Source organism: Otolemur garnettii, unplaced genomic scaffold (genome assembly GCF_000181295.1).
Source record: "Otolemur garnettii isolate 467f Iridium unplaced genomic scaffold, OtoGar3 scaffold00203, whole genome shotgun sequence".
NCBI lineage: Eukaryota > Metazoa > Chordata > Mammalia > Primates > Galagidae > Otolemur > Otolemur garnettii.
This window is the reverse complement of record NW_003852598.1, coordinates 2,016,134-2,028,155: the sequence shown is the minus strand read 5'-3', so window position 1 is coordinate 2,028,155 and position 12,022 is coordinate 2,016,134. Positions and strand designations below refer to the sequence as shown.

Below are 12,022 nucleotides of genomic sequence, written 5' to 3'. Positions count from 1 at the left end.
ATCAACCAAGATAAGCTTTGTACAACAGGTCTTTATCCTTCCGTCTGTATTTATACTGAGTTACAGTCAGTCAATCAAGTTGACTTTAAATTGCTTATGTTTGGACGAATTGCTCAAACTTGTTCTTTGTCAGTGACATACAAATGTTGGTTTTACTTAATTCTGAAGGTAAATTGACTTGTTTAATTAGTTGGTGTTATGCCAACACAGCCTTAAAAGATTCTTAGCTTACTGGCCTTCCTAATTTTCAACATTTTAGGGGGGATTAAGTACCATCTGCAAGAAATTTTTAAAGTGATGGGCTCTGTGTCCTCTATGTGCTTTTCTACTGTCACCGTCACTTAATCAGAAGGGATTTCTCTTTTAAAGGATACTTGCCGCAGCCATCTTCATTGAGCACTTACTGTATGGCAAATACTGTGTCTGTTATTGTATAAGTATTAAATAACTAAATATCAAAAGTAGGATATAAAGTAAGTCTATCAGTCACACTTTATAGATGATATGTCTGAAACTCAGAGAAATCAAGCAACATGTAGCTTGGAGGATGGTTTTCCCTCTACTCTTAACGATTCAAAACCAAGTCTGTCTGAAATCAAAGCTGATGAGTCTTTGATGTTCTTGACTTCCCATCTCCCTTCCTCCTATGAATGTTCACTTATATCCTTCCGGATCATTTGATCACCGGGTGAGAATGTCAGGACATAAAGCACATAGGTGAGACTGGTTTTTAGGCACAAGAGTCTCTTTTTTACTCAGTATTTCCTTCAAGTGTTCCTTAATTTAAGCTCTGATTGGTTCTTTCCTACTGTTCTTTCATAATTCCTAAGGCAACATGAATTTCTGGGGTTTTCTAATCCCCAATTTAAATGACCACCTCTTTCTCAACTTTCTGCTTATTTATTATCTTTAAGTAAAACTTAATATAGAAACTTAGAATATCTATCTATTAAGAAACTTAAATATACTATAATTTGTTTTTGTTCCATGGAAATAGAGCCTTAATAAAACAGGATAATCTTAATATGATCCCTCTGGCTTTAATCTCCTTCCACCTCCCTTTATCATCTATAATTCTACATCTACCCTTTGGGCGATAAAACTAATCATCTTGGTCCAATTCCAGGATATCCTGTGGATCACTGTGTTGGTGAACAGTATCATGGAATACTCAAGTAACAGGCAGAGCTGGTATTCTATCTTTTGCTTTTAGCTCCATTCCTTAAATCTGGCATATTTCTAGTATGTCTCTCTAACTTCTTTTCCTATCACATGGCAGACAGATCCAAGGTTACTGTCTTGGCAAAGGTAGGTATTAGAAGGAAACCGAAGGTTCTCTCTCTACCTAGTGGCCTTGAACCAATTTTATAAGATGTGGTTTTGAATATCACAGACCCAAGGCCAAAGTTTGGAGCAATAGCCCAGGCATTGATAAAGTAGCACCCTGATTCCCCATTTGTCATCGCCTCTTGTGTTGTCAACAAGCTTGGAGACTTCAAGCAGAACAATGGTGACTGTGCTAATGCAAAACATGAAAATTACTAAATTATCCCTTGTTATAGTTTAATTATAACCCCAGCCCTAACAAAATCAATTATACATATAAGGGTTTGCTTTGATGTGGCTGCTATGATTTAACCCTTAGATAAAAAGAGATGTTAGGGGGAATCAGGAGTGGTGGTGGTGATTTCCACTGTATAAAATGTGAATTACTATAAACAACCCCAAATAAAGAGTGCAGACTTCTAAGCCCTGAATCTCTGAGGTCCCAGGTCTCTGCAGTTCAGAAATTCCCTCTCACTGTGGGAAACACAACCCCTGCACACCAGACCAAAGTCCTAGACGCCCACTCACCCGTGCACTCTGCCCGGCAATGAGCTGATCATCTTCGGTCTGAACACTTGTCCGGCTACGCACGTCATAATCTTCCTGCTCAAAGTCAGAATCATCCTCTAGCTCCTCCGGGGTCTAAAAATAAAAAGAGAGAAATCAGCATATCTGAAGTTGCTAATCTTTACCCCATCCCTCTGCATGCCCACTTCCTGGGGCTCTGTCTTCCAAGAGAACAGAACAGATCGCAAGCAGGACTAATGATGCAGTTGTCTATTCCCCATCCAAAAGAGGGAATTTTCATTCTGCTGGTTTCTTTGGCTACCTCTGTGTAATTAATCAGGTGTGGTTATTGATGGATCCTTGAGATTAATCAGACAGGCATAAAATGGGGTCCTTCATGCCAACATCACGTTATGCCTAGTAATTTTCCAAGCTTGGGAGTATCACTTTTGTTTTTCCTTCTCTCTCAACCATCAACCTTATTAACATTCACTCAGTCCTCTACAGATGTTCAATTTTCCTTCATAGAAATATTAAAACAATGAGAGAAGAAAGAGCTTTTGTTCCCTTATTTTATTAACGAAAGCAGGGGTGGAGCAGGCAGAACCTGGTTCAAATAACTGGTTGTATTTTTATTGTGGACAGAGACAATATTCTCTGATCATTCCTCACTCTGCTAGAGTATAGCGTGGAACAATTACAGCAAGTTGGTAAATTAGGCTGACAGATGAGATGACAAGATTACAAGCACTTTTCATCATTAGTTCTTGAAAGGGAAAAGGAAAAATGAAAGACGGAAAATCTCACTCAACAGAAATAAGCAGAATGTGACGGTACCTATAGTACTGTGTCCAAATATTTTGGTGATCTGTGTATTTAGTGGATGAGTCAATGAAAAACTCAATCTGGCAGCATAATGCCAACTACAATAAGCTTTTATTCCACTGACAATGGCCCCAAAACCATAATAAAGAAATAAATTTAAATGAAAAAATAATAACCTGTATGTGGACCCAGGAAATTGGGATGTTTTAGGCCTAACTCTGCCACTCATAAGCTGTATGCTTTTGGCAAGTCACTTCATTTTGCTGTTTCTGTCTCCTCGTGCATAAAATAGAGATTATAATTGCTATTTGCCCTGCCTGCCCCACAGGACTTCTAAGCCCAGATGTATAGGAAAATGCTCCGTGAACCATAAAAATAAATTCATCAATGATAGCCATAATTACTGTGCTTAATAGTAAAACATAACACCTAATAACAACAGCAACATAATAGCAGTCATTATTCACCACCCACTACGAGACAGGCATTCAGCTGAGGTGTTGATCCTTACAACAATCTAGTGGAGTAATCCCTACTTTATAGACGTATGACCAGTCTCAGAGCTGCGTAAGTTTTCCAAGGTGTCACACCTAGGAAATGGTGGCAGTGGTTAATACGTTGAGGGTCTCAGAGCTCATGGTTTTAACCATCGTGAAACCACCAGGCAAATAGATGGGCTTAAAATATTTCTATGTGCGTTCAACAGGCAGCAAATCCATCCAAGCCAGTCGTATAAATAGTTCTGTGCATGTGCAGTTTCCTAATTACATGTAAATGTCTCTGCCATTCATGCTGTTATTTTTTGAATTACTCATTTTTAAAAGCATGAGTGTTATTTTTCAGCTGGTCAAGAACCACCACAAATTCAAGGAGAACTAAAAAACCGTGGAGGGTCTGTAAATGAGATCAGGAGATTAGACTTGTACTATTAGGTAGTGTTATAGGGTAAAGAAATAAACAAAATATGTGGCTCGCTGCACTGGGGACCAGACACAGAAGGTGAAGCCTCCGTTCTGCCTATGTGCTCTTAGAGAAGGCCACCTTTCAACAGGCGAAAAACACTTTGGGTCTACTCTGCATTGCTAGGTTCCCCTACCATTTAACTGTTGGGTTCTGAAAGTGGGTCTTATCTGTAAAATGGCACAATCAGCCTCTACTGAGGTGGGAAGATCACTTGAGGCCAGGAGTTCAAGACCAGCCTGAGTAAGAGCAAGGTGCTGTCTCTGCAAAAATGAGAAAAATTAGCCAGGTGTGGCATTTGCCTGTGGTTCCAGCTGCTCAGGAGACTGAGGCAAGAGGATACTTGAGCCCAGGAGTTTGAAGTTGCTGTGAGCTATGATGATGCTACTTATGACTGGGCAACGGAGAAAGACTCTGTCTCAAAAAATAAGCAAGTATTAGCCTCTAAAATCTCTCCCCTTATGAGATCAATGTGTTCCTATTACAGAGGCCCCAGAATATCATGTGACCTGTCCAGGGGCATACCTCATGTCAGTCACAAACAGGATAAATCCACCTTTCCCTCCTGCTCAATTTCCTCTACAACAGCCCCGATACAGAAGCAAAATGAGACAATGCAGGAAGATTCACAGTCCTTCCCCCTGACAGCTGACTAAAATGTAATAAGGAGCATTTAGAGAAAAGGTTAAAATGCATATGGAAGTTTTACTAGGAGGAGGGTGACAAATAGGTTGGCAGGAGAGTCTGGAGGATTTTCTACCACAGTTCTACACCACTGGAATGGGTTGCAGATTAGAAGACAGAATTAGAGATCTAATCCCAGTAGAGACATAAAAAAGTCCCCCAAGTCAGGAGTGACCGGCCCCCAGCATCTCTAGCCTGGGTTACCCTGGGGGCTTCTGCCCTTGCAACACAGCCTATTCTCACCAGCATAGCCAGATGGCCCCCATAAAGTCCAAGTTAGATCATGCTCTTCTCCTGCTCAGAACCCTCTGGTGACTCCCATCTCATTCAGCATGGTCTTTCAGCCCTGTAGTCCACTCCCAACTCTGGCCCTCACACTTGCCATTCCCTGTGTCTGAAATGTCCTCCAAAAAAATAACTTTAGAGCTTGTTTCCTGTTCTTTTTCCAATTCTTTTTTCAAATGTTACCCTGTCAATGACTATGGCCATCCTTCATAAAAATCCATGCCACCCTGAACTCTGCTCCCTTTAAATTGCCTTAGCTTTCTCTGTGGCACAATGTGTGGCATTCTATTTACTAGGGACTTTTGACTACTTTGCTTGCCTCTTTATTTAGGGCAGCTCAACAATGTGGGCATCAGGTATTCTTCTAGCAAATATTTGATGAATGAATGAGCAAGACTGAATTACCGATTAAAAATAAATAATACTGAATTATTTCTAATTAGTTAAGAAAACAAACCCAGGGATCCTACAGGGCTATGTTGATTAACTGGAAAATAACAACCTGTAATAAGTAAATATATTTTGTCAATAAGTAGATTCTAAAGTCTTTTCAATCTTTTCTGGCTATGACACATACTGCAGTTTTCAGTATATTGTGGATATATTTATAAATTATTTTTCATTAATTGATAATATAAAGATAAACTTCATCCCAGCAGGATGAGGAAAAGAAGTATTTCTCGGGTCCCAGGTTTATGCTAGTTCATGATACCTGTGGCAAAGTTTGTCACCATTCACAGACAAGGAAACTGAAGCATAGAGAAAGGAATTAGCATGCCAAGACCCCCAAATACTTAAGGTATAGATTCCAAATTTTACTGGTTCATAGTGCCCTCATGGTCCCAATAATTTTTTCATAGTGCCTCTAGGCTAAAATTAGCAAACAAAAAACCCTAACGGTTTTATTGATCTAGCAGTTTAGTCCAATTAACTTACCCCATATTTGTGATCTAATACCTTACTATCTGTTGTACACTGTACTGCTTAATCAAATCTTAGAATCTAGATGGGCACCCACTGACTCTTGAGATTGTGTTTTATTACAGTGGTCATCACAAACCTAACTTCACCTATATATGATATCAAAAGACATGGGCCAACTTAATGCTTAAACTGTGAACTATCTTCAGCTAATATTTCATATAGAATCTAAGAGATGTCTACATGTTGCTCTTAATTTCTAAAAATATTTCGTGATGCTCCAGGAGACCTTGGTACATACTTGGGGAGATGGGGAGTTAAACAACATACTGTGTTTTTCAATGTATAATGCATATTTTGTGCCCCATTTTCGAGGGGGAAAAATAAGAATGAACATTATACACCATTAGTATTATTTATTACCAGTACATAAAATTTCTTGTAACTTGCATCTGTTCTTGGGTTTTCTAATTTTTGATAGATAAAATTTTGTAGATCACAATAGGTTAAAAAATCCTAACATTTCTCTATAATACAAAAAAAGTATTTCAATATCAACAAATAACATTTTGAATTAAAAATTAAACAAAAATATTTTTTCAGGAAATTTGGGCCAAAATGTGGTTGTGAATTATATACTGCAAAATATGCTTGGTACCTTCATCTGAACCCTGTCCCAGCCCCATTATTCCCTCTCCCTGCTTTCTAAAGTATCATATACAACCCAACTAATGGATTCTGATTATAAAAGATTAGTGTACAGGTATCACTGTAGATCTCTCAGAGTCATTCTCATGAGAAGCCCCTACTGTTTTGTTGAATACAAATATCCTGAAACCAAGACATCACCACCTTCTACCCTACCTGCTTATTTTCATTTCCAATAATAAAAATGTAACTCTTTGCATCCTGGATATACACTGTATCCTCGTTATTTGCAGATTCCTTATTTGTGAATCTGTCCACTCCTTAAAACTTATTTGTAATTCAAAAAATCTATGTTCACGGTGCTTTTGTAGTTATTTCCAGACATGCTAGAGTGTAAAAAATTTGAGTCATCCAATGTACATGTTCTCAGCCAAGGTCAAACAGCACAATGTTTTACCCTCTAGTTTAAGTTTTCATACTGTAAATAAGAGCTGTTTCTGTGGCTTATTTACTGCCACTTTTTGTTTTGTTTTGTGGTGATTTGCTTAAAACAACCCCCAAATACAGTGCTGAACTGTTATCTAGTGTTCCCAAGTGCAAGAAGGCTATGATAAGTCTTATAGAGAAACACATGTTAGACAAGCTCCATTCAAGCATGAGTTAGTACCGTTGGCCACTAAGGCAATGTTAATTAATCAACAATATGTATGGAATGAAGTGTCTTTGAACACAAACCCATGTAAAACAAGGTTTTGTGTTGATCAGTTCATCATAATGTGACAAGAAATTCAACTAACCTAACCCTCCATTTTCCCTGGGAGCAGTGGGTTAGTATTTGTTAATTTAGTGTTCACAGTGAATTTATAGAGCACAACTACTACAAATAATGTTGGTCTGTGAGATAATGCTTATTCATTTTTGAAACTACCTTGTGGGGATAATCAGACAACTTCTATGTATCTGACTGAACGCAGAGGACGAGCCTCAAAGAAAAATAAAGAAAAAATAGTCTCCTAGAGGAGGAGAAGGGTAGACTTTCTCCAAGAGAAAAGGAGGGCCGGGACAGCTGAGGTTGGAATACAGAAAGAGCAAGCTTTGTCTACTTCAGAGAGTTGCCTGGAGCTGGCCTCCAGCACTCAGATACCAGAGTTGCCATTAAATATGTATCTACTGCCAAGAGGCAAGGTGATGGAAAATTTGACCCTTTATTCATTTCTGAATTCATTTTTGGTGAAAGAGACGACTTTCTTTCTCAAAGTATAACCAACACCGTAGGAGACAAGGAGGGACGGTCAAATTTGCTGGGAAAGGAACAATTCTTCTTATCTTGTTGTCTATCTCTCTGACTTGGTATGATAGATTTTTTTAAATAGACTTGATCATTCTACTTAGGAAAAAAAAAAACCCAAGAAATTATTTAAGTACAAAGTGAAGTCGTTTGGGTGCTGAATGGGAAGGATTTTAAAAATAACAGTTTGTACATACTGTACATTTCTCTCTTCCTAAATTTTAAGTGGTGTGAAATCCCTTAATCAAATCACTCGAAATGTCAAGATAGAGGAATGACACTTCATATGAGGAAGATATGGCATTTTTATCTAACATTGGGGTTTTTTACAGCTCATGAATGAATAAATGAATGATGGCTATAAACTTCCTCAGCTTCCCAGATGAATGGTTGTCACAAAAATGTGAAGGCTAACAAAGCAGAAAAATGGCAAAAGAGGGAGTCTTGAGGATGATAGTGGGAGTCAGTGCCAATTGCTTTGAAAACATAAACCTCATGGTCTATTACCTTATTTCACAAGTTAGTATTTAATGGGGGGAAAAAGATCTAATTTATTATGGGCTTAAAAGGCTGATTATCCTTCCTTTCTTTTTCTTCCAATTCTTATATCTTTTTCCTCTGTCCTCCTCCTATCTCTCTACATCCCTGTCTTTCTCTGTCTTCCCTCTTTCTTCTATCCCCATCCCACCTACTCCTACACACAGTGTGAGGCTCTGTGTCAGACAAAATACCACGGTAAAAGGAAAAGAAAGAGGGACAGTCCAGAGGAGGTAACAGACATAAAAGGAAATAGTGTACCAAATACTATCATAGGCAGAAACTATTACAGGTGATTAAAGAAAAGGGTCATTATTGTCAAAGGAGAAAAATAGGGAGGAAACGTTTGAGCCAGGCTTCAAAAGATGGTCAAAATTTGACAGGTATAAAATGGGCAAGTTTGAACAACAGGTGAGTCTTCAAATTACAAATTTGAACCATGTTTTGAAGTATAATTAGTGCTGTGTGATACCACTTGCTTTGTGATCTCATAGTTTTGAGTTGATCCTGGGATTATTATAAAGGGAATATTAATGTTTAACATATAAAAACCCAAGCTGCCTTGAAGATGAGATCAGGAGATGGTATTTGGGCTCTCAAAGTGCTGGTGGACATTTCAGAAGCGCGGATGTCAGGAAAGAGCACAAGAGAAACTCTGTGGTGAAGCTCTACTCTGGGCTGTTCTTGTCTTTGCAGAAGCAGTGCAGTGTGTTGTGTGTACTGCAATCAGAGACCACCATGCCTAGATTTGGTGGCTTCAAGACTATCAGAATTTGGGGAAGAACACACCATACTTCCTGAAATCCCTGAGGGATTGCACATAGAAAATGAACTAGTTGGTTGATAATGTTTTGTAGTGTTTTCTTTTGGGGAAGGTTATTGGTCTAAACATTCAATGATTGCTCAGAAAAAATTTTCAAAGCCCACTAAGGAAACACTTCTTGTTTTCCTGGATTAGTCACAGAGACATGTGTGGAGGCTAAAGGTGAAGATAAAGGGCGAGGACACAATCTAGGGCTGCTTGTCCACTAGCTGTGTGCAGTTATTGAACACTTTCAATATGGCTACTGCCACATGTTGAAAGGATGGCATTTTTTATATATTTGATTAAATAAAATATATTATTTAAAACTAGAATTGATTTCATCTGTTTCTTTTTGGTTTTTAAATATCTTTACTAGAAAATTTAAAATTATTTAAATATTTCTATTGGACACCATACTCTTGGAATATTGCAAAAGCCCCATCTCTACTTCAATCATAATAGCTATAGATGTATATGTGTCATCAATTGCACTGCTACCTATTCGGTTTATTTGAAGAAAGAATTCTTTGGCTAATGAATATGCTTCAACACTCCTGTGCTAAAATGCAGGTAAGGTGAGAAGAAAAAAGATATCATTATTTAATGAAATATAATACTATGCAGCAATTAAATAGAATGTTAAGCTATGTGTCTTCAGAGAGATAGACGAAGGAATCTTGGGGGAGAGTGCACCAAACAAGTTGTAAATAATAAAAGAGTTTTAAAGTCATTTATAATGTATATTTTCTAGGCTTGTGATTATATGTAATTACTTAGACAATGGTTTGGAGGCTCACTCTTACCTGAAAACCAAAGTCTAAAGATAAGAAGACAGTAAGATGGGGGACAGAAAAGGTTTGATGTAAGGCTATAGGGCCTTATTTATAATGTTTGAATTCCTTTTACAAGAAAAATTAGATTATATATCCCTTTATATTTATAAAATAATAACTATTATTATTTATTTATAAATACTAGGAAACTGGGTAATCTTCATTGCTTTCAGGTCTGTGATTTACTGATCCTGATGGGAAGACGGGCTTAGTAGGAAGCAAAATGGACACTAGCAGGGGTATCCCCAAGTTGGTGTGACATTTAGGAAAGAGAGCATTTAAGAAATAGGGACACTATTTTAGTGTATTTAGTGCTAATCTAGGCTTGTTGGGATCATTCGTCCCTCTCTACGTAAAAAGTCTACCTTGTCTGACTAAAGAAACCAAACAGCTTTCCAAGTTAAACTGAATTATTAAAAAATAAATAAAGACAGTTAACTTTTCAGAATCCCTATTAGAAGCTCTGAGCAGCTCTGAGCTGCAGAGGCCTCACATACCCTGATCATCAGCACAGCCTTTCTGATGTCCCGAACACCATCGTACACCAGGCGCGAGGCATCGATGAACTCATTCTCCTCAAACGGTTGAGGGACGTTGGCACTCAGGGCTTCGATGGCAACCTCTACTTGTTCAGCAAAGCGTGGCATCACTGGGTTGAACAAAATGAAAAAAAAGTGGATTAGGCAATTTTTCCTTCACTACCTCTCATGCTAGCTTTTGGGTAAGATGGCAGGCCCTTGGATATTCCAAAAGTCCGCAGAGCAGGCTGCCCATCTGTCCAGTTTCGGATGGCCTAATTTAGTGGTCTTGGTGCCACTTACCTTAGCAGGAAAAGTGAGCTATTACTTCATGAATGGTGACAGTTTGTTAAAGAGAAAAAAACGTGAAACCCGTGCAAGTGGGGCATAGTGTATATATGTAGATTTCCTGTTATCCTGAGTCGAGTTTTACTTCTGCTAGGTACAGATGTGAATCCTTTGCCAAGATTTCTTCATCCTTCTACATCTATTATCTATGACATTTATCTCAGGATTCAATGGGATAATTCATACAAAAATATTGGATGAAATCTGGCTTTTTGAAAGTACCAGTACATGGCTAAGGCACCAGCCACATACACCTAACTAAGGTGGCGGGTTCGAATCCAGCCCAGGCCCGCCAAAAAACAATGATGGCTGCAACCAAAAAATAGCCCGGCGTTGTGGTGGGTGCCTGTGGTCCCAGCTACTTGGGAGGCTGAGGCAGGAGACTCGCTTGAGCCCAAGAGTTGGAGATTGCTGTGAGCTGTGACGCTACGGCACTCTACCCAGGGGGATAGCTTGAGGCTCTGTCTCAAAAAAAAAAAAAAGAAAGTACCAGTACTTATAACTAAGACCAGATGTCATAACCATTGCCGATGAGTAGCAGACCATAACCCACATTGCTCCACAATAAAATGCAAATGAAGTGACCAATCTATTTTACTTTTTTTCAGGAATGCAGCATTTGAGACAGGGAGGCAGGAGTGGGATTGGGATGGAGGGAAATTGTGAAAGGACTAAGAGGAAAAACACTCCAGTGGAAAGGCTCACAGAAAGCCAAGACCAAAGGTAAATTGTCCATTTTCCCAGGATCACTTTGATACAAAAGATGAAGCATGTACAAGTTTCCAAAAAGCTGGCATTTCTTCCTTTAAGGAGGGACACCTGCACACACCTGGAGGTTTGTGGAAAGTAAACTCAATGGGATGTCTGGAACACCCTTACTGACTACTCTACAAATGCTGCTGATTTGCTGATTCTCAAAAATTATAATCCAATTTTCTCAGCTGTTATCTTGTAACAATCAATTCCTCGAACAAATGAAAGCCAAAAGCACAATTCGTTTTATTTACCAGGACGATAAAATAGAAATATCATTCATCTATTTCCATTTCTGAACTTTCATGCCTGATTCATCTTTACACTCACTTTCATCCTCTGTGGATACTTTAACATCCATTTTAATCCTTGTGAGAGAAACTCTGCTAAATTACTTTACTCTCTAGGGTCAGAGTACTCAAGGAAAAACATTCCTAGAAAAATATATTTCTACCAGGAAAATACATTAAAGGGGGGGAAAAAAAAAAGGAAGGTTAGGAGAAAAGAGAGTGACCAATCTTTCGGTACAAATTTTCAAAACCAAACCAGGCCTGGGGTGAATCTCTGTGGGTGATTACCCATGATTGGTTTTATTTCTATATTATTTGCATTTTTTATTTTTCATTTTGAACTACATTTAGAGAAAATGTGGGGAATATTGAGCTGTATTGCTGCAAATATGCATCAGATAAAACTATATTTCTAAAAACAATTGCATTAAACTCAGGCTATTTCAGTTGTCTGTTCGTGTTGAGATTAAACTATTTTACATGACTGAATAATA

General features: G+C 38.3%; 1 protein-coding gene across 8 annotated transcripts in view; it reads right to left on the bottom strand.

Annotated features, from left to right (window-relative positions):
- The window catches only part of CTNNA2 (catenin alpha 2), a 1,095,877-nt gene that overhangs the window by 58,875 nt on the left and 1,024,980 nt on the right, over positions 1–12,022 (bottom strand). For all 8 annotated transcript variants that reach the window (XM_012812356.1, XM_003801234.2, XM_003801236.2 and 5 more), the window contains 2 exons: positions 10,117–10,268; positions 1,855–1,968 (listed from right to left, as the gene is read on the bottom strand). In XM_012812356.1, the coding sequence (XP_012667810.1) occupies positions 1,855–1,968; positions 10,117–10,268 (266 nt within the window). The remainder of the gene's footprint in view (positions 1–1,854; positions 1,969–10,116; positions 10,269–12,022) is intronic.